Source organism: Mobula hypostoma, chromosome 7 (genome assembly GCF_963921235.1).
Source record: "Mobula hypostoma chromosome 7, sMobHyp1.1, whole genome shotgun sequence".
Classification (NCBI taxonomy): Eukaryota; Metazoa; Chordata; class Chondrichthyes; order Myliobatiformes; family Myliobatidae; genus Mobula; species Mobula hypostoma.
Genome location: NC_086103.1, coordinates 168,558,519 through 168,582,051, shown reverse-complemented (window position 1 = coordinate 168,582,051; position 23,533 = coordinate 168,558,519). Strand labels below are relative to the sequence as shown.

At 44.4% G+C, this 23,533-nt stretch overlaps 1 protein-coding gene across 1 annotated transcript; it reads right to left on the bottom strand.

The window, feature by feature from the left end:
• Positions 1-5,973: 5,973 nt before the first annotated feature.
• chst7 (carbohydrate (N-acetylglucosamine 6-O) sulfotransferase 7) lies at positions 5,974-23,494 on the bottom strand. The gene is made up of 2 exons (XM_063054537.1): positions 21,970-23,494; positions 5,974-14,286 (listed from the first exon to the last, which is right to left on the bottom strand). The coding sequence occupies exon 1, from the start codon at positions 23,246-23,248 to the stop codon at positions 22,007-22,009; it is 1,242 nt and encodes a 413-aa protein (XP_062910607.1). The 5' UTR covers positions 23,249-23,494; the 3' UTR covers positions 5,974-14,286; positions 21,970-22,006.
• Between the last annotated feature and the right edge of the window lie 39 nt (positions 23,495-23,533).

The following is a 23,533-nucleotide window of genomic DNA, read 5'->3' as shown; positions in this document are numbered from 1 at the left end:
TTTGTGCTGCGTCCAACCTGTGGTAATGATTATTTTATTCTCATTTCCACTTCTGTACAGGAAATGACATTGAATAATCTTGAATCTTGAAGGCACAACACATTAACAGGCCCTTCTAGCGCAATGAGCCCGTGCCGCCCATGTGACCAATTAATCTTCTAACCTGCATGTCTCTGGAACGTGGAAAAAAACTGGAGTGTTAGGAGGAAACCCACATGGTCATGAAAGAAACTTACAAACTTCTTACAGACAGTGACGGGACTCGAACCAGAGTTGCTGCTGCTGCAGTAACATTATGCGAACGTAAACACGAGGAATTCTGCAGATGCTGGAAATTCAAGCAACACACATCAAAGTTCCTGGTGAACGCAGCAGGCCAGGCAGCATCTCTAGGAAGAGGTACAGTCGACGTTTCAGGCCAAGACCCTTCGTCAGGACTAACTGAAGGAAGAGTGAGTAAGAGATTTGAAAGTGGGAGGGGGAGGGGGAGATGCAAAATGATAGGAGAAGACAGGAGGGGGAGGGATGGAGCAAAGAGCTGGACAATTTGATTGGCAAAAGGGATGTGAGAGGATCATGGGACAGGAGGCCCAGGCAGAAGGAAAGGGGGGAGGGGGGGAAAAACCCAGAGGATGGGCAAGGGGTATGGTGAGAGGGACAGAGGGAGAAAAAGGAGAGAGAGAGAAAAAAATGTGTGTATATAGATAAATAACGGATGGGGTACAAGGGGGAGGTGGGGCATTAGCGGAAGTTAGAGAAGTCAATGTTCATGCCATCAGGTTGGAGGTGACCCAGACGGAATGCAAAGTGTTGTTCCCCCCTGCCGTTTTTCCTTCTCCCTTGGCCTCCTGTCCCATGATCCTCTCACATCCCTTTTGCCAAACACCTGTCCAGCTCTTGGCTCCATCCCTCCCCCTCCTGTCTTCTCCTATCATTTTGGATCTCCCCCTCCCTCTCCCACTTTCAAATCTCTTACTAGCTCTTCCTTCAGTTAGTCCTGACGAAGGGTCTCGGCCCGAAACATCGACTGCACCTCTTCCTAGAGATGCTGCCTGGCCTCCTGCGTTCACCAGCAACTTTGATGTGTGTTGCTTGATTATGCTAACGTGCCGCCACCTCGAAGTGCATTAAGTGGAAAGCTAGCTAAGCATGGGAGAAGGAAGAGAAGAGGACATCATTAGGGTGAGGTGAGGTACATAGAATGGGACAAGGTTCAGTGATAGCTTCTTCGCCACTGCCATCAGGTTCTTGAACCAATCTGGATAAACCCTAACACTATCTTTGACTATATAAGTCTACTGCACTTGATCATTGCCAAGGGGCAGCACGGTAGTGTAGTGGTTAGCACAATGCTTTACAGCACAGGCGATCTGGTTCCATTCCTGATGCTGCCTGTAAGGTGTTTGTACGTTCTACCCCTGACTTCATGGGTTTCCTCCGGGTGCTCCAGTTCCCTCCCACAGTCCAAAGGCCTACTGGTCAGTAGGTTAATTGGTCATTGTAAATCGGCCCGTGATTAGGCTGGGGTTAAGTTGGGGGAATGCAATTTACCCTGAAGGGCTGGAAAGGCCTGTCCCAGGCTGTATCTCAATAATTAAATAAATAAAAGGCTGAGATGCGGCTCTGTTTCTTTCTCTCTCTCGCTCAATCTTGCACCAGAGCCACTGTTTATTTTATTCTTTACCTTTGTGCATGTCTAAATTACATATAATTTATGTTAATTTATATTTGTCATGTTTGTAATGTACTGTGCTGCTGCAAATTCAAACAGCTAATTGCTATGGATATGTAGGCCTAAGGCAACAACAACCTTGAAATTGAAAGAGGTTGCATTACAGCGCTATTTTGCTGTAACTCTTGTGCAAGGAATTGTTTCCTCCACACTTCCTGTTGGTTTACTGTTTATCCAATCAGACACGGTAGGTGTTTGACCATTACCTAATTGTTTCTGTGGATCAGTGTTTATCTAGTAATGGCCAGTTAGGGATAAATTCCAGAAGACTTTAAATTGAGATTAATAATGTACTGTAGTTCATGCGCACCAACTTGACTGAACCATTAGATTGGCGACAAGGTAGCCTGGCGGTTAGCGTAATGCTTCACAGTGCCAGATTGTACATTCTCCCTCTGACCGCGAGTCCTGACAAAGGGTTCCGGCCCAAAACGTCGACCAATCTTTTCCACGTATGCTGCCCGACCCGCTGAGTTCTTCCAGCATGTTGTGAGTGTTGCTTTGACCCCAGCATCTGCAGAGTATTTTGTGTTTGACTTTCCTCTGGGTGCTCTGGTCTCCTCCTACATTCCAAAGGTATACAACTGGGATGATCAGTGAGTTGTGGGGATGCTACGTTGGCACCCGAAGCGTGGCGACACTGTGGACTGATCAGCAGAATCCTCACCAGTTTGACACAAACGACGTATTTCACTGTATGTTGGAATGCTTTGATGTACATGTGACAAATAAAGCTCATCTTTTAAAAAAAGTCTACACTGCCTGTCTATACAGAGCCCAACAATTTTTGAATGAAAGGATTGTCTCTTTCATCGTTTTGTTCTCTCTATGGGTCCTGAGGTAACCCAGGAACCTTATCCTGGAGCCACACAAGTGTTGGTGGGTGCGCACGGTTTTAAAATGCAGGTTTGGGCCATTGCCTTCCCTTTATGGTGGTGATTAATGAAAAATAATTTTCCTCAAAGATGACTGGTCTTTGCCACATGGCCTTGTGGGCTACTGTTTCCCATTGTTGCTGGTGATGCCACCTCTCTTGATGTCGGTCTCGAGGCTGTTCTGAAACTGTTTCTTTCAGCCTCCCTGTATGTTTTCTCAACCGCTGCTTTGGTAAGAGTGTGCGTGCAATCCGGTTCCAACACATTTCATGCTGGATGATCAGGGCCTCCACTGCGAAGATGTTTCCCTTTCTGAGAATGCTATGATTCTCCCAGTTTCTAGTGAGGGTTGTCTTAAGGAAGTGCAAATACTGCCTGAAAATGTTTTGACACATTTCTAAGATTTCTCATAAACTGATGAGTGCCTTCTTTCTGTCTTAGCATACAGTCTGAGGGGTGTTTGATGTCTCTGGGCCTGTTCTCTGTGGAGTTCAGAAGGATGGTGGGGGGTGGGGGCAGTCTTATTGCAGCCTACTAGATACTGAAAGGCCTGGATAGAGTGGAGGTAGAGAGTATGTTTCCATTAGTAGAATACAAGAAACTGAGGTGAGGAGGAACTCTTCAGCCAGAAGCTGGTGAATGTGTGGAGCTTATTGCCACATAGGGTCACTGGGTGTTTTTAAGGCGGAGATTGATAGGATCTTGATTGGGGGTGGGGGAGGTTAAGGATTATGAGGAGAAGGTGGGAGAATGGAGTTAAAAATAATGATTAAATGCTGGTGCAGATTCGATGGGCCGAATGCCCTAATTCTGCTCCTATATCTCATTTTTTTTCCTGATACATCTACCTTTAATTCCTTTGCCAGCTGAACTAGTGTAAAACTGAGTTGTGGACTGGTACTTGTCTTCTACTCTGCCGAAGCCTTACTTAGGTTACAAGTTGTTTTTGTTCCTTTTCGTGCCTTGTGGCATTTTTGTTGTTTCCGTAGCATTTGACTGTTTTTTATGAGGCCATGTTCCAGCTCGACACTCAACCCAACAAGAATGGGAAGTGTGCAAAGAGCCGGCCAGATTTGAACTTGGGATTATTCATCTCGAAGTGCAGTGCTGATGCCTCTGCACCGCCGTCCGGCTTTAGGTTACAAGTGTAACCTTACACTCATTTCATATGAGCTCATTTCTTGAGACTTTCAATTTTCTTTATACACCAAAGATGGTCTAAATATTCTTCAAAACCTTAAGTCACATTTCCCTATCTGTACATACCTGGATTCAAGTCTACAGATGATGTTGCTGTCAGATTTTACCTTTGACCTTAGGGCCTTTTTCTGTGCTGTAGTGTTTAAAGGTGGAAATGTTAAAGTAGAACTTTAAGATGAGAAGGAAAAAGTTCAAGTGAGAAATGCAAGGCAAGTTATTTTTTGTACAAAGAGTGGGACATGCTGGTAAATGCAGATATGATCATTTTCAAGGCACTTAGACAGCATGAGAACAGGTAGGGAATAGAGAGATATGGACCATGGGAAGCATAGAATTAGTTAGATTGGCATCATGGATGTGATGGGCTTGCTGGACCTGTTCCTGTACTATATGGTTCTACAGGCACAAGACTGGTACTTACTCTGTCTGTGAAAAACAGTGCAACAGGTTTGGAAACCGAAGGATCGCAATGCAGCAATCAATCCCATATTCCAAAGTTCACTGGGAAGTTAATGTAATCAACTACAAATACCAGAGTAATTATAGATGCGTACTGTAATTTGGGAGGTTGTAAAGTCTCCTGATAAATGCAAGAAGTAAGGGGTCCAACTTATTATGACAACCAGGCCGAAGACAAATCTTATATTTGACTCACTTTCGAACTGGGGATTGTCATCTCATTCTTTTTATGTGTCTTCCAGTGGAGCTAGGGATTATACAGAAGGGCATTACACTCCATAAAACATGTGTTTTAAGACATAGGAGCAGAATTAAGCCATTTGGCCCATTGAATCTGCTCTGCCATTCAATTATGGCTGATTATTACTGTAGCAGACATTAGATCAGTCTTCTGAAGAGTGAAAGCATTGTTTCTGGATGGTATCCCTAGACTTATCTTTACATCCACTGCAGATCAGCTGGTGTGATTATCAGTGGACCTTTTTAACCTCTCCCTACTTCGACCTGAGGTTCCCAACTGCTATAAGAAGACCTCTATCATACCAGTTTAAAACTCTAGTGAATCTACACTTGGAGATTTGCTACCAGTTCTTACCACTGCCAGGGTGCGTGACTATATTCCAAACCCTTTCCATACGATATTACAAGCATTGTGGACCATTCAGAAATCTGATGGCGGAGGGGAAACGTTGAGTCTGCATCTTCAGGCTCCTGTACCTCCTCCCTGATGGTAGCAATGAGAAGAGAGCATGTCCTGTGTGCTGAGGAGCCTTGTTGATGGATGCAATTAGCCATTCTAATGCAACACATCACATCTTCCATTTACCATGCTTAACATTTTTGTACAGGGATTTCCGTAAAATTATGTTTTAAAAATCATTTGTACGGTGTGGATACCGCTGACAAGGCCAGCATTTATTTCTCAATCCTAATTATTCTTGGGTCATTTTCTTCAACCACTGAAATCCTTCCGGTTCAACGCTGTTCGATACCATTTTATTTGCTGTTTCTTACTGCTTGGTGGGCTTCAATCATCATGAGTACTCGCTTGTTGGAGGCGGTGTGAGGTTTAAAAAGAGCTTGGGGCCTTTCAGGACTTTTCTGCGGGCTCCAATCATAGCGGTCTAGTCGGGCACTTGGCCAATCAAAAGAATTTAGGTTAAGCTGAGCGGTCAGAGTGTGAGTGGACAGTGTTAAGAGTGGTCAGGCTCAAGAGGCTGATGCCAGAAGAAACCAAGTCTCTAAGTAAACCGTGTAAGATTTTATCTTTGTCTGTTAGGACATAGCTATCGCAGAGAGAATGGGTCTAGGGTCTGTGGTATGTTCTACGTGTGAGGTGTGGGAACTCTGGGAGACCCCAGTCTCCCTGATAACTACATCTGCATGAGGTGCATCCAGCTGCAGCTCCTTATTAACCACATTAGGGGACTGGGGCTGGATGACCTTCGGTTCACATGGGAGAATGAGGGGATGATAGACAGGAGCTACAGGGAAGTAATCACCCTTAAGACGCAGGAGGCAGGTGGCTGGGTGACTGTCAGATGTGAGAAGAGGAATAGGAAGCCAGTGCAGAGTAACTGTCAATAATAAGTTTACCACTTTGATTACTGTTGGAGAGAAGACCTACCAGGGAAAAGCTGTAGTGACCAGGTCTCTGGCACTGAGTCTGGCTCTATCACTCAGAAGGGAAGGGGAAGAAGAGGAGTGCAGTAGTAATAGGGGATTCCATTGTTAGAGGAGCAGACAGGAGATTCTATGGACATGAAAGAGACAGTTAGATTGAACGTTACCTCTCAGGTGCTAGTCAGGGATGTCTTGGATTGGGTCCACAGCATTCTAAAGGGGGAGGATGGTACCTATGACATAGGTAGGAAAAAGGGGGAGATCTTGAAGAGAGAATATAGGGAATTAGATAAAAAGCTGTAAAAACAGGACTTCCAGGGTAATAATCTCTGGACTGGTAAGAATAGGATGATTTGGCAGATGAGTGTGTGGCTTAAGAATTGGTGCAGGTGGCAGAGTTTCATATTTTTGCATCACTGGGATCTCTTCTGTCTGACCTGCACAAAAAGAATGGGTTACACCTGAACTCGAGGGGAACCAATATCCTTGCCGGCAGGTTTGCTAGGGCTGATGGGGAGGGTTTAAACTAATTTGTCAGTGGGATGGGAACCAGAGGGCTAAGGATGGGGCCGATGGTATACAAGTACATATAGTGCATAGTGAAACTGTCAGGAAGGACAGGCAGATGATCGGGCAAAATTGTAGTCGGTGGGATGAGTTGAAGTGTAACACTGGGGCAAAATTGAAAAGGGTGACGAGTACAGGACTGAAGGTGTTATATTTGAATGCACACAGTATACAGAATAAGGTAGATGAACTTGTAGCAGTTACAGATTGACACGTAGGACGTTGTGGGCATCACTGAATCATGGCAGAAAGAAAATCATAGCTGGAAGCTTAGCATCCAAGGATACACATTGTATTGAAAGGACAGGTAGGTAGGCAGAGGGAGTGAGGTGGCTCTGTTGGTAAAAAATGAAATTAAATTCTTAAAAAGAGGTGACATAGGATCAGAAGATGTAGAATCCTTGTGGATAGAGTTAATAAACTGTAAGGGTAAAAAAAATCCTGATGTGAGTTGTATACAGGCCTCTGAACAGTAGTAATTGTACATGAGGTACAAATTACAGTGGGAGTATAGAAAAGGCATGTAAAAAAAGCAATGTTTTGATATTCATGAGTATTTCAATCTGCAGGTAGATTGGAAAAATCAAGTTGGTGCTGGATCCCAAGAAGGAATTTGTAGAATGCCTATGAGATGCCTTGTTAGAGCACCTTGTGGATCAAGCCACCAGTGCAAAGGCAATTGTGGACTGGGTATTCTGTAATGAATCAGTCTTGATTAGGGAGCTTAAGGTGAAGGAACCCTCAGAAGACAATGACCATATGATAAAAATCATCCTGCAGTCTGAGGGAGAATCTGAAATCAGATGTATCAGTAATTAAAGTGGAGTAAAGGGAATTAGACAGATATCAGAGAGGAACTGGCCAAAGTTGTTTGTAAGGAGACAGGGGTGAAAGCAGAATAGCAATGGCTGGAGTTTCTGGGAGCAACTAAGAAGGTGCAGGGTTGATCCATCCCAAAGAATAAGTAAAGGGAGGGATGAGGCAACCGTGGCTGACAGGAAGCCAAAGACAGCATAAAAGGAAAAGAGGGTATATGACATAGAAAAAAATTAGTGGGATGCTCGAGGATTTAAAAAATCAACAGAAGGCAACTGAAAAAGAAATAAGGAGAGAAAAGATGGAATATGAAATCAGCCAATAATATAAAACAGATACCAAAAGCTATTTCAAATATATAATGAGTAAAAGACAGGCGAGAGTGTATAATCAGAATGTTGGAAAATTATGCTGGAGAGTTAGAAATGGGGGCAAAGAAATGGCCGATGAACTTAATAAGTATTTTGCATGAGTCTTCACTATGGAAGACACTAGAATGCCAGAAATTAGAGAGTGTCAGGGGGCAGAACTGAGTGTTGTTCCTATTGCTAGGGAGAAGGTGCTTGGGAAGTTGAATGGTCAGAAGGTAAATAGGTCGCATGGACTCAATGTATGGCACCCCAGGGTTCTGAAAGAAGTAGTTGAAAAGATTGTGGAGGCATTAGTAGTGATCGTTCAAAAATCACTTGCTTCTGGAATGGTTTTGGAGGACTGGAAAAAATGCAAATGTCACTGCACTCTTTAAGAAAGGAGGAAGGCAAAAGTCAGGAAATTATAGGCCAGTTAACCTGACTTCAGTGGTTGGGAAGATGTTGGGAGTCCTTTAATAAGGGTGAGGGGTACTTGGAGACACATGATAAAATAGGCCAAAGCCAGCATGGTTTCCTTAAGTGGAAATATTGCCTGACAAACCTGCTGGAATTCGTTAAGGAAATAAAAGGCAGGATAGACAAAGAAGAATCAGTGGATGTTGTTTATTTGGACAAAGAAGTGGCAGATGGAATTCAGTATACGAAAGTGCATGGTCATGCACTCTGGCAGAAGGAATAAAGACATGGATTACTTTCTAAACAGGAAGAAAATTCAAAAATCAGAGGTGCAAAGGTACTTGGGAGTCCCCATGCAGGATTCCCTAAAGTTTCAGTCAATGGAACGAAAGGCAAATGCAATGCTAGCATTCATTTCAAGAGGACTAGAATAAGAAGCTAGGATGTAATACTGAGGCTTTACAAGGCATTTGTCAGACGAATGGAGTATTATGAGCAGTTTTGGGCCACTTAAAAAATGATGTGCTGGCATTGGAGAGGGTCCAGGCAAGGTTCACCGGAATGAACGGAATGATCCCAAGAATGAAAGCATTAACCAATGATGGGCAAATGATGGCCCTGGGCCTGTACTTGCTGGAGTTTAGAAGAACTGGGGGGGGGGGGGTGCTTTCAAATATTGAAAGCCTAGAGTGGACGTGGAGAGGATGGTGCCTATAGTGGGAGTGTCCAGGACTTGAGGGCATAGCCTCAGAATTGAAGAATTTATATCAGAAATGAGGAGGAATTTTGTTAGCCACAGGATGGTGAAGCTGTGGAGTTCATTGCCACAGACAGCTGAGGCGGCCAAGTCACCGGGCATATTTAAAGCAGAAGTTGTTAGGCTTTTGTTGGGTAAGGATGTCGAGGGTCGTGGGCAGGGACGGGAGAGTGGGGTTGAGAAGGGTGGTGGATCGACCCTGGTGGAGTGGTGTGGTGGGTTCGGTGAGCTGAGTGGCCTTGTTCTGTTCCCATGCGTTGTGGTGCTATGGACTAATTCCCTAAAATGAGGCAGTGGTTGAGTCAGGTATATAGATTGGTATGGAGTTACATGTATAGGGATAACGGGCAAAAACAAATGAACTTTACCACAGTCTTGTTGCTTTGTTTTTTCTACTATGAACTTCTTTCAATTCCAGGGATATCTAATTACTTAATTTAAATTCCTGTCACTATGATGGGATGTGAACTCATTCTCCGATCAGCTGTTCAACCCACTAAATGCAAGTGCAGTAACTTAGTCAGTCTGGTTTGTGAGGTTCCTTCAAAGAGTGAAGAAGGCATAACACAGAAATAGGCCCTTTGGCCCACCCTGTCGTACCTCTGTACACTAATCATATTTTCCAGCCTTCCAGTTTGATCCTGATGTTGTTACTTATCAAATGTTGTGAATCTCTTGCCTCCACCGGCCATCCAGCAAGCACGTTGCAGATTCCAACCATCCTTCTCAGTCTCTTAAAACAACGCCCTCTGCTACGAGCAAGTTTCCTATAACCTACGTTGTGTATCAAAATCAGGATTATCATCACTGATATTACTGGGTATACTTAAAGCGGAGATTGATAGGTTCATGTTTAGTAAGGGCATCAAAGGTTAAGGGGAGAAGGAGGGAGAATGAGGTTGTTGATGGCTGTCTCTCGGGGTCTGAGGAAGACTAAACATTGTGCACTCATCTGTGGATACGCATGTGACTTCGGAGGCCGAAGGCCGAAGCACACATGCGGTTGCAGGTTGGACGTGGAATGGCGGTTGTTAGAACAGGTGCATACACAGCTTTGTGGCATTGGTCTCGTGCTGCTGCAAGGCGCTGATTTCAGTCATCCTCAGTCACATGCAGCGTTTCTAATCAGGGCGCGCCACGCAGCCCTATTGGCTGCAGACACCTCAAGTTGTCGAGGCTGGAGGTCTGCCCATTTGCTGTACGATTTCAGATTGTCTTTGAATCTTTTTTTGGGGCGGCCCTGATAGCAACTGCCATGCTCAAGCTCACAGTAGAGCAGCTGCCTGGGAATTCTTGTTTCACCCATGTGGATTACATGGCCAGTCCAGTGTAGCTGGGCCTGGAGGTTCCTTGCCTCAATGCTTGTGCTGTTGACTCTGTCAAGGACTTGCTGGTTGGTGATTCAGTCCTGCCATTGAATCCTCAAGATCGACCGCAGAGATCGCATGTGAAACTGCTCCAGCTGTTTGATCTGCCTGCGGTACAGGGTCCAGGTTTCGCAGCCGTACAGGAGAGAGGCGAGGACCACAGCCTTGTACACCTTGAGCTTGGTTGAAAGCTGAATGTCCTTGTGCTCCAGAACTTTGACACAGAGTTTCCCAAGTGCCTGGCTGGTTTTCTGGATCCTTGCTATGATCTCTTTGTCAAGGGATCCGTCAATGGAGATGGTGCTTCCTAGATACTTGAAGCTCTCCACATTCTTCAGGACAGTATCGTCGATGGTGATGCATGGCTGAGGAGGGTGACTGTTTGGTGCAGGTTGTAGGAGAACTTCCGTCTTACTGAGGCTGATTGTCAAGCCAAACAGCTTTGAGGCTGCGGAGAACTTGTCCACAATCGTCTGCCTGTGGTACTCCTGGTGGGCCATGAGGGCACAGTCATCAGCAAACAGGGCTTCAGTGATGAGCTTCCTCAACGTTTTGGTCTTTGCAGCAAGGTGTCTCAGGTCAAACATCAGCTCCGTCTAGGCGATATCTTATGTAAATACCCAGGTCTAGGTCCTTAACAGCATGCTTCAGCACTTGGGTGAAAAAGAGATTGAAGAGCACTGGTGCTAAAACGCACCCTTGCTTCACGCCATTTGAGATGTTGAAAGTCTCAGATGGGGAACCATCTGAGAACACTTCTCCTGTCATGCCATCGTGGAGCAGGTGGATGAGTGCAGTGAATTTCTGTGGGCAGCCAAGCTTTCTAAGGATGATCCACAGCGTGTTTCTGTTGACCGTGTCAAACGCCTTCGTCAGATCAATGAAGACAGAGTATAATCATGTTCTGTTCCAGGCACTTCTCCTGTATCTGTCTCACTGTGAAGATCATGTCGACAGTGCTGCATTTGGGACGAAAGTCGCATTGCAACTTGGGAAGGTTCTCTTCTGACACTGTTGGAATCAGTCTGTTGAGGGTGATGCAGGTGAGGATTTTCCGGCAATGGAAAGTAGTGAGATGCCTCTGTAGTTCCCACAGTCGGTCCTTGAACCTTTATTTTTGTAGAGGGTGATTATTGTTGCATCTCTGAGGTCAGGGGGCATCGCTTTTTCTTCCCAAATGCTAGTCAGGGTGCTGTGGAAAGCCTCAAGTGATTCCTTGCTGAGTGCCTTGTACAGTTCAGCAGGTATTCCATCCTTGCCTGGTGCCTTGCCACTGCTCACCTGTGTGATAGCCTTCTTGACTTCATCTATCGAGGGAGGATCATCTAGTTCCTCATGAATAGGCTGTTGGGGGATTTGGTTCAGAGCAGCCTGGTCGACCGATGAAGGGCGGTTCAGGGTGAGAGGAATAATAAATGGCAGAGCAAACTAGATGGGCTGAATGGTCGATAGTACTGTGCAAAAGTGGTAGGCACCCTAGCTACATGTAGGTGCCTAAGACTTTTTCACAGTAGTAATTTTATGTATTGTACTATAATGCTGCCAAAAAAAAAATCAAATTTCATGACATATGTGAATGATGGTAACTCCAGAATAAAAAGGTGGAGGGAGGAGAAGGAGGATGGCCTGAAGGTGAAAGGCGAAGCCAGGTGGGTAAGAAAGGTAAAGGGCTAGAGAAGAAGGAATCTGGTAGGAGATGAGAGTGGACTGCAGGAGAAAGGGAATGAGGAGGGGCACGAGGGGGAAGAGATAAGCAGGCGAGAACCCATCTCTCTCTGCTTTAATTACACCCAATAACTTTACCTCCACAGTTCTTTGTAGCAACAAGCTCCACAGATTTTTTTATACTGTTCCATTGAGAATCAGGGGCCATCTGGAGTGAAGTGTTCAAAGAATGTGGGCACCTGTAGAACTGTACGTCAGATTCTATTCCCAGTTCGTTCTGAGTCAGCTGATCCCAACCACCACTTGAGTAGATGGAATATCCCAGCAGAGAAATTCAGCTCATTGTGCCTTCATTGTGATTGTCTGCATAGTACATAAAACATTACAGCCAAGTCCAGGCCATTCAGCCCACAATGTTGTGCTGACTTTTGAACCCACTCTAAGATCAATCAACCCTTCCATCCTACATAGCCCTCCACTTCTCTAACATCCATCTAAATGTTCCTTAAATGTTCTTAATGCACCTGCCTGTACCACATCCCCTGGCAGGTGTTCCACAAACCCACACTCTCTGTGGAAACTTACCTCTGACACCTCTCTCATACTTTCCTCCAATCATCTTAAAATTATGTCAAGCAACACACATCAAAGTTGCTGGTGAACGCAGCAGGCCAGGCAGCATCTCTAGGAAGAGGTACCGTCGACGTTTCGGGCCGAGACCCTTTGTCAGGATTAACCAAAGAAAGTGCTAGTAAGAGATTTGAAAGTGGGAAGGGGAGGGGGAGACCCAAAATGATAGGAGAAGACAGGAGGGGGAGGGATGGAGCCAAGAGCTGGACAGGTGATTGGCAAAAGGGATATGAGAGGATCATGGGACAGGAGGCCCAGGGAGAAGGAAAAGGGGGGGGGGAACCCAGAGGATGGGCAAGGGGTATAGTCAGACGGACAGAGGGCAAAAAAGGAGAGAGAGAGAGAGAGAGAAAGAATGTGTGTATATAAATAAACAACAGCCCTTTGTTTTAGCCATTTCTGCCTTGTAATCCTTTCTCAATCCCATCTAACTTCTTCTGTCCAATCCCTTTCTTTTATTTCCTTTTTTTAATGTATGTTCTCATTCAAGAACCCTTTTTTTTAAGAAAAATGTTAAAGATCGCATTCGGCCTTTACTTTTCGAGGAGACTTTCTCAAACATCCCTCCTATTCAACTTTTGTTACTTCCTTAAACACATTTCTGGTTCTCATTAGTTACTTTAGAAACATAATGATGGTGCTTCTTAATTACTTCAACCCTAATCCTCAGCTCTGGTTAAAAGCCTAACTTTCCAAGCCTGTTCACAACTGTCATCTACTATGTGTTTGTGGTCTAGTAATCTGAGAATTGCAATGCACCATTTAATCCTAAATTTCTCTTCAAAGATCTAGTAAATTTTAACCTCATAATCCGTTTTCTCTTTATACACAACCCAGAAATGTTGATTATAATTGAACACACAAAAGTGCAAACAGTCTTCCAGCCTCAGCTTAATTATGGTGGCTGTGGACTCACTTTCAGCGGACTTTGTGGCTCATGTTCTGTGCATTACTTCTTTACTTTTTTAAATGTTAGCACGATTTTTTTTTTGCACATTGGACGTTTTTCAATTCTTGGTTTTCTGGGGTTTCCGTGGATTCTATTTCATTTCTGTTTTGTGGCTGCTCACAAGAAGGTGAATCTCAAGGCTGTATATGATATACATACTTTGATAATAAATTTACTTTGAACTTTTGGTTGTGTGTAGGTTCAATCTTACACCCTTGTATTCGTATTCTATGCTTCTAGATTGGAAGCCAATTATAATTTATCTCTTAATATTATTATATCTGCTTGTAGTGCTACTTTTATCAACTTCTATTCCACATAAAATCTTACAATTTAGAATGAATCTCTCTTCGCTAGTTTTTCATTCAAAAAACATTTTTGCAAACTGCAAACTTCACCTGTTATTATTCATACGAAAGCATGTCTTCTTGAATTTTTCACAAACTTGTAACAATACTCTCTCCAAGTTAAACCTTCTAATTTGCAAATCCAAATAACTTGGTGAACGTGAAAATTAAAATGAGATGAACCCCAATGCAGTCTTGTGGAACAACATGCATCTCATCCTTCTTTTCAAGAAACCAATTTACTTTTCTACTCACCAACTAACTCTGAGTGTAACCATACTCCCTTTAACTGTGTGCCCTGTTACATTTAACAAAATAAAAATCTCTTCTCTGGTGTCAAATCAATTAGTATTTCAGAATTCAAATGTTCTGCTGCAACATTTTCATCAGTTTTTGAAAATGCAACACGGTGCGTAATTCCAGGAAGGTGGAAAAGAAGAGAGAGCAAGTGAATGGTGCCAGTTACGAGAGTGGGTTTATCTATTTCTGTGTGCTTGGAACTGAATGCTGTCCCAAATTTGCTTAGGTGAATCTGAAAGACAGAAAACAGGTGGAATTTAGGCTTTACAAATGGCCATCACAAAGAAAAACAGTGAATCTACTGACATAATCAATAGCAAACAAACCTCAGCTGTAATTATGGGATATTTTAATCTTCTAGAACTTGGGTGAAATTAATAGAGATCGATTTACTCAAATAGTTCCAAGAACTATTTTCTTCAGCAACAGAATTTTCATTTGTTTCCAAGTTGAAAGAAAAGTGAATATTTGACAAAATTGTTGTCATGATTTTGTTAATTTTGAGGACAAAACTAATAATAAATTCTGCTAATGAGACTTTACAGCAAACTCAGAGGGAGATGAGGGGCTGTTTGAAAAACAAAAGAAGGCACCTTAAATCTGTTCCATTTTCCCTCCAAGTTCTTGCTGCCAAAATATAATACTCCACATTTTTCTGTATTAAATTTCATCTATCATTTGTCTCTCCACTCTACCAGCCTATCAATGCCTTGGGCAGTTTCTTATTGTCCTTTTCAATGCTTGCTGCACCCCAAGCTTGGTCTCTTCTGCAAATTTTGAATTTTTACCCCATACCTACATTAAAGTACACAATCTATATACTACTAAAACTCTCATGCTCTGTCTGTCTGTCTGTTTGTGACCTCCAATTAGCGCAAATGGTGCATTACAGCAGCACTTTTTTTTGGCTAAATCAAATTAAAATGCACTAACTTACAGAATGCAAAGTTCAGGGTTATATATTCATATAAAATTGCTCATACGCCAAAAATCAACAAGCTGGCTTTCACCCGAGACCCAATCGGCCATCATGGAAATCGGGACGCGACAGCCCGACGCATGCGCACGGCCAGCCTCAGCAGCGACACCTACCGGAGTAAAAGGGCAGGGCAGCTCTATTTCGAGGGGTCACATTCTGCTGATCACCATCAGCATGTGCAGGATTGGGACAGATCTAACTGCCGCCCATCAATAAGAGATAATTAAGTCTTATTGTAATGACGTACTTTGAGACACCCATAAAACCCTTTGCTGCAGTCAAAGGACAGCAGTGACTATATCACGTCCATTTAGGAGCGCACCAACCACATCATCAAGAATAATCAGCATCCTTTGGTGTTAGTGCTTTGTATCTTCTATCCAGCATTAGGGTAAAAAAAAGGTCAGCCTAATTATGCCGCGTGGAAAGGGAAGGGGGAAACTATGGTCAAGAGATGATGCCAAACGTCGTCGGGAAGCGGCAAGGAGAGGGAGAGAACAAGAATCGGATGAGGCCAGGGCTGCACGACTCCAGGATCAAAGAGTCAGAACAAAAAAAGATGAAAGAAGAAGAGACAGAGGAGGAGAGGCAAGCACGTCTCCAGGATCAGAGACAAACAACAAACAGCAGAAGAGATGAAGAGACCGGGGATGAAAGGGCTGCACGTCTCCAGAATGACAAAACCAGGCACAGAAGGAGGAGAGAGGAAGAGACAAAGCAGCTGAGAAATGCACGTCTCCAGAATCAGAGACAAAGAACAAACAGCAGAAGAGATGAAGAGACGGGGAATGAACGGACTGCACGTCTCCAGAATGACAACGAGAGGCACGAGGGTGGCAGATAAACCAGTAATGATGCCATCAAAAGTGTCCTTCGTTAAATGAGAAGGAGCTGTATTTGCTTTGCCATGCATCATTCTTCTTTAATAAACTGAGGTTTTCTACTTCAGTTTCCAAAACAAAGCTATACCAATAGCATTCAGGAAAATTTAATGTTCATTCTGGTCACATCAGACTGCACTATCCTACTCTCAAAGGGTGCCCCAACGGGTCACCCTGTTGTCTCGTATAAGAATACTGGACCTTGAAGAGTTGTATAAAAACCTATTAAGGCTGCAACAAATCATGATAGATAAGGTCACCACAGGAAAGATGCACTGGGGTGTTCAAGTCGATTGTTAAGGATGAGGTCTCAGGGCATTTGGAGGCACATGATATAATAAGCCAAAGTCAGCAATGGTTTTCCTTAAAGGAAAAGCTTGCCTGACAACACAGTTGGAATTCTTTGAGGAAGTAACAAGCAGGATAAACAAAGGAGAATTGGTGAATGTTGCGTACTTGAACTTTCAGAAGGCCTTTGATAACATGCTGCATATGAGACTGTTTAACAAATTAGAGCCCGTGGTATTATAGGAAAGATACCAACATAGATAGAACGTTGGCTGATTGGAAGGAGACAAACAGTGGAAATAAAGGGAGCCTTTTCTGATTGGCTGCTGGTGACGAGTGGTGTTCCACAGAGGTCGGTGTTGGGACGTCTCTTTACATTATATGTCAATGATTTGGATGACTCAATTGATGGCTTTGAGGCCAAATTTGCAGATGATATGAAGATAGGTGGAGGGCCAGGTAGTGCTGAGGAAGCAGGGAGCCTGCAGAAGAACTTGACAGACTAGGAGAATGGCAAAGAAGTGGCAGATTGAATATTTGTTGGGAAGTGTACGGCCACGCACTTTGGTTGAAGGAATAAAAGCATAGACTATTTTCTAAACGAGGAGAAAATTCAAAAAATGCAAAGGGGCTTGGGACTCCTCGTGCAGGATTCCCTAAAGGTTAGCTTGCAAGTTGAATTGGCAGTGAGGAAAGCAAATGCAATGTTAGGATTCATTTCAAGAGGACTAGAATATGAAAGTAAGTTATGTAATATTGAAAGGCCTAGATAGACTGGATGTGGTGAGGATGTTTCCTATAGTGGGAGAGTCTAGGACTAGAGGGGACAGCCTCAGAATAGAGGGACATACATTTAAAACCGAGATGAGGAGGAATTTCTTTAGCCAGAGCGTGGTGAACGGCTGTGGAGGCCAAGTGATTGGGTGTATTTACGGGGAACATTGATAGGTTCTCCATTAGTCAGGGCTTGAGGAGAAGGCAGGAGAATGGAGTTGAGAGTGAAAATGGATGAGCCATGATGAAATGGCAGAGTGGACTCAAAGGGCCGAATGGCCTAATTCTGCTCCTATCTCTTATGGAGAGGATTCCAAGATTTGTAAAAATATTGCCTGGAATGAAGAACTTTAGTTACAAGGGAAGATTGACTTAGGTTTGTGTTATTTTCTTAGTAACAGCAAGAGAATTTAACAGAGGTGTATAAACAATGAGAGGTTTAGTAGAATGAACAGGAAAGACCTATTTCCTCTTAACAAATAGGTTTCAGTGGTTGAGGCTAAACTGGTACCTGGGTGATAGGGTAAACGCAAGCAGGCTTTTTTCCACCGAGGTTGGGCAAGGTTAAGGGTGAATAGTAAAATGTTTAAGGGGAACATGAGAGGGAACTTTGCTTAGAGGGAGAGTTTCTGCAACGAGCTGCCAGGGAAAGTGGTGGTTGTGGGTTTGATTTCAACTTTTAAGAGAAATTTGGACAGGTACACGGATGGGAGGGTATGAAGGGCTATGGTCCAGGTGCCGGTTGATGGAGCTAGGCAGATTAATAGTTTGGTATGGACTAGATAGGCTGAAGGGCCTTTTCCTGTGCTGTAGTATTCTGACTCTATGAGCCCTTAATGTGCCACTACTCATGAGGTATACATACTATCAGCTGGAAAGTGAGGTTAGTCTCAGTGGTTCTTTTCTGGCAAGCATTCACATGATTAAATCAAATAGCCTATATTTTGCAAATTCCCATTACTCAGCAATTCTATAGCACTGCAATGAATGTGAATACACATGAACGTCAATTTTTGAAAGTCATAGAAATATCAACCAGGCAAATAACCAGGTAATTTTTTTTAGGATGTTGACTGGGATCATGGATCTCCCTGTTTTCCTTGATTGAGATATTTATGTTTCCACCTCTCCGCTTTCCGCAGGGATCAATCCCTCCACGATTCCCTTGTCCATTTGTCCCTCTCCACCAATCTCCCTCCTGACACTTATCCCTGTAAGTGGCCGAAGTGCTACACCCGCCCACACATCTCCATTCAGGGCCCCAGGCAGTCCTTCCAATTGAGGCAACACTTCACCAGAGAATCTGCTGGGGTTGTCTTTTGTGCCTGGTGCTCCTGATGTGGCCTCCTCTACATTGGCGAGACCCATCGTAAATTGGGGGGGGGGGAGGTAGAACCGCTTTGTTGAGCACCTCGGCTCCATCCGCCGCAAGAGGGACTTCCCAGTGGCCAAATATTTTAATTCCTATTCCCGTTCCTGTTCTGCCTTGTTGGTCCATGGCCTCCTGTTGTGCCAAGATGAGGCCACCCTCAGAGTGGAGGCGCAACACCATACATTCTGTCCGCACAGCCTCCAATCTAATGGCACAAATATCGATTTCTCCTTCCAATAAACAAATTTCGCACCCACCCCCTTCCTCTATTCCCCACTCTGACCTTTTGCCTCTTCTCGCCTGCCTACTACTTCCCCCTGGATTCCCTCCTCCTTCCCTTTCTCCTACCAGATTCCTTCCTTTCCAGCCCCTTACCTTTCCTACCCACCTGGCTTCACCTATCACCTTCTAGCTATCCTCCTTCCTCTCCACCCACTTATTTATTCTGGCGTCTTCCCCCTTCGTTTCCAATCCTGAAGAAGGGTCTCAGCCCAAAAACTCAACTATTTATTCATTTCCACAGATGCTGCCCGACGTGCTGAGTTCCTCCAGCATTCTGTGTGTGTTGCCTCCTAAAATATGATTTGTCTTTGATACTCAATTCAATAGCTCATAATATGTGTACAGGTTCCCAAAAGTAGCAATGACTTGTTCGGATGTTTTTGTAAGTGGGAAACAAAGGAACTTTAGATACTGAAAATTTCAAACAAAACCAAAAAGTGTTAGAAATACCCCGTCTTTGTAGAGGATGAAACAGGACATCAGGTAGATAGATGACTTTTCATGAGAATCTGTTTAAGTATTAGTTGCGAACTGAATGATTGACTAGATTGCAAGGTGAATGCCCAGCTCTTTTAAGGCCTGAAGAATTTCATCTGTAAAAACAGGCAAAAGCAAGTCTATGCCCGCAACCTTCTGACCCAGAGGCAAAATAGAGCATGTATGCACTTGTTAAAGGATATTGATGGTCTCAGTCAACCCTCCGGAGCCATCAGACAAAATATTTTAAAAAATGAGTCCGATTGATCAGTAGAAAGGTCAGACCAAGATTTGATGGAGAACACAGGTATGAATTAGTGTTATTTGTGTTCATTTCTGAGATGTCAACATCACTGAAATATTATCCATCCTTACTTAGGTAGCTGCAAACTATTTTCCTGAACCACTCTACTTTTCTGGATGAAGGTACTCCCACAGTTTTGTTAAGAGGTGAGTTCCAGCATATAGGATTAGAGGTTGGGTCTTTCAGTTGTTCAGGGTCTCCCTTCGCAGCTGTCGTTTGTTCTTTACGGCGCAGTGTAGGTCATTCTCGTGTAGTGCAGCTCCCTTCCCCACAGCCACCACTTATGCTTGCCCACACTGTCCCAGAACATGTGGATCTTGGAACAGCCTCTGCAGCCACTTCAAGACCCATCGACAGATAACCCCTTAGGAGAACATCATACTCGACTCGAGTGAGCACACTACCACTACTAGATTTCAAAGTTCTACATAAATTTATTATCAAAGTTCATATATGACATCATATACAACCCTGAGATTCATTTTCTTGTTTGCATACTTAACAAATCCACAGAATAATAACTATAACAGAATCAATGAATAACCACCCAACTAGGGTGTTCAAACAGAGCGCAGAAGAGAGCGGAGCAACACTCACAACACGCTGGAGGAACTCAGCAGGTCGGGCAGCATCCATGGAAACAATGCTCCTCATCCTATTACTGCTATCTTTGGATTACCTAAAATTTCCAGTAATCTTTCTCCTTCAGCCCGTAGAATGAATGCATTTCTTACTTTAATGGCGAAAAGATGTATTTTACAACATTGGAAAGAGACTAATGCTCCAACTTCGTTTTTTTCGTTTTCCCAGACGATATTATGTTTAAATTTGGAGAAAATTAGAAGTAATCTTTATGATTCTTCAGTTAAATTCGATCAGACCTGGAGATCTTTTATTCAACATTTTCATTTAATGTAATTTTTTTTCTCTCGGTCCATATTTATATTTCCTTCTTGTTTTTTTTAACTGTTTTTAATGGAGCTCGGGTTTGAGGACATGATTTTAAGTACTTTAACGCTACTTGTTTCCTAGTTAGCCCATTGCTTTGCTTTGCTTTTTAGTTTAGTTGCACGGTGGGTTTTTTTGGGGGTTTTTTTCTATTGATATATATAAAAATTAGTATACTATTATATTACCTCGTTATTTTATGTTTAAATTGCACTGTTTGTATTAATTTTTTTCTGTTTTAATATTTCCTGTAATATATTATATTCTCACAGTGTATTAGTGCCTATATGGCCTACCTTCTGTGTACTTATTCAATAAAAAGATTTAAAAAGAAAGAAAGGAAACGATGCCGCCCGACCTGCTGAGTTCCTCCAACGTGTTGTGAGTGTCGCTTTGATCCCAGCATCTGCAGATTATTTTGTGCAGGAGAGAACAAACTGTGCAAATGAAAAAGAAGAAATAATAATAAATAAATAAGCAACACATATCAAGAACGTGAGATGAAGAATCCGTGACAGGAAAGTCCATTGGTTGTGGGAGCATTTCAATGATGGGGAAAGTGAAGCTGAATGAAGTTATTCCCATTTTGATGATTTGCGGCAGAAATCCAAACCAGGTTTGTAATTTGAAGGGGAACCAGCAGACAGCTGTTTACCCATGCACCTGATACCCTTCTCTGCCTTGGTGATAGGGGATTCAGGTTTGGAAGCATGAGTGGATTGGGGATACTAATCGTGAATAATCATCGAGGCAGGGTGCAGTCAGCAGTCAGAAAGGTGAGATGACACATCAGAAAACCACAACTGACTGTGCTGGGATGATGGTGCTATCTGCAGGGTGTCAGGCTGGATTGAGGAGCAGGTCAGCTGGTGAGAGAATGTCCAAGGCCCTTGTTGGATGTGATGAGGCAGGGAGAGCCGAGCCTGGAAAATATTACTCTAGGTGGTGCCTTTTAAGTGAATGTAATAAGAAGCTTCATAAGATTTAACATCGATCTTGGGGGTGGGGGTGTACTTTATCAAACATACAAGCTATGCACTTTGCAAAGCAGAGAAAGATTTCCAGACATGCTCGATTACATTGGTTACCATTGTGAACATCTGAGAGCCTCTATTTATTGGTACATGACGTGCAGGGAAGGAGCAGAATGAAAACTATTAAACACAAGAGATTCTGCAGGTGTACTAGAGTGCTGAACTCTGCAGGTCCGGCAGCGTCAATGGAGAAGAATAAAGAGTTTTGGGCCAAAACCATTCATAAGACCATAAGGTATAGCAGCAGAATTATGCCATTTGGCCCATCTAGTCTGTCCACCAATCCATTATGGCTCATTTATTACCCCTCTCAACTCCATTCTCCCACCTACTATACACGACCTTTGACACCCATACCGATCTAGAACCTACCAACTTTCACTTCATCAGAACTGTCCCCTTTCAGAATGAAAACTACAGACCATGTATCAAGCTAACCCCCAATTTTGATGACTATTTATTCACAGAAATTGTTTCAAGGGATGCACAAAAACACGGTGGGGATCAATTTAACACAGTCCACCAATCTATTCTTCTATTATGACTGCATGTTGTGTATTTTGATTTTTTTTTTACCTTAATCTGACTTCGGAACACTAACTGGGAGGTAGGTCTACGTGTAGTGCTCGTTCTTTAATTGGTAGCCCAGCAATTTCATAGCCTTCTGGCACTTCTGCTCCACCTGCTCGATCTGCACCAAGCTCAGCCTTTTCTTCCATGCACTGATGGCTTCCTTGGCGTCCCTGGAAGAGATGAGGAAGGGCTTGTCCGAAGAGTAGCCTATCCCCCGTGTCATGTTCAACACGTATTCCTCGGTAGAGGGAGTGACCGTGAGATTGGCGAAGGTGTAGAGTGTCCTCAACCCATCCACTGGTTCCAGCACCAGGTCCTCGTAGCGAATGGTGAGATACCTCCGAGTGATCCAGGCTGGGGAGCTTCTGACCAGCGCCTGGTCTCGGCTCCAAGCCTCACAAATCACCTCCAGAGCGTTGGACACGTAGGTGTCCGCCCGCTGCGACCTACTGGGGATCGCACGTTGATCTTTCCCGTGTTTCTTCCTGCTCCTGAGTACTTGGATGCTCTCCTTCACGAGGGAGAGCTTCGATTTCATCCGGGAGTTGTGCACTGCCCTGGGATCCCTGACCAGCTGAACTACCTTGAAGTTCAGGGAAGGGTCCTGCATCAGGGGGAGCAGAATCCCCGCATCCAAGACTCTTACATCCTTAATCACCATCACGTCATACTTTCTGCACTCGGTCTCCAACTCCTTGATGTCCCGGGGCGCGCACTGTTTCTCGCAGACACTGGCGTCCACCAGCTCTACGCGCTCCTTCTTGTAGGCGCTGCACAAAGGCGCCGAGCAGATGACTTTGTTGTTCCTCCAACCGAAGATGGTGCGGGTGGTCAACGAGCCCGAGGGGCCGGGCGACGAGTAGAGTTTCAGCACGGAGAAGTCGCACTGGAAGAGGGAGCGTAGCATGTCCCTGACCGCCCCCTGCAAGCTCTCGGCGTCGCCCGGGTACAGAGCCTGCCACATCAACCACATGGGCTCGTATAGATAGAACACCCTTGGGTGCTGGTTGAAGAGCTCTCCCGCGAACGAGGACCCCGTTCTCCAAGTGGCGTGCAAGTACACGTGCTGCTTCTTGTTGACCACCGTCCCTGGAATCGAACTGTTGGCGTCGCCGCCTTGCGTCGAGCGAGGGTCTTCCGCCTCCTTTGGGAAAACCCGGAGCAAGTAATGTTCCCGGGAAGACCGGCTGGAGTTGCTGCAGTCCAGCAAGTAAGGAACGGTTAGCAGCAACACCGAGTAAGCGACAATGATGATCAGATACCTGCTGTGGAGCCTCTTCATCTCATCAGCTCGTGTCGGTGCTTCACTCTCCTCCTTTCCGAGTGGCCTTTTGTTTACGTTGCCCCTCGCGGCTCACGTTCTGATCATCTTGCCGTCGGTGTGAGAACGGACGCCCCCTCTGCGATGCTTCCGCGCCAGCGCACGGATACGAGAGCTGACCGTGAAACGGAGACGGCGACGGACGGTTGTGCGCCCGTCATCTGAATAAAGAGGGCGGGAAGGACCGCCGGGAACCCGCCCAGCCGCTGAGAGAGAAAGGCGTGTGCACGCTGCGGGGGGGGGGGG

Bases quoted from the DNA above. Each gene is read 5' to 3' on its own strand.
- chst7 (XM_063054537.1), bottom strand. From the start codon at position 23,248: ATGAAGAGGCTCCACAGCAGGTATCTGATCATCATTGTCGCTTACTCG.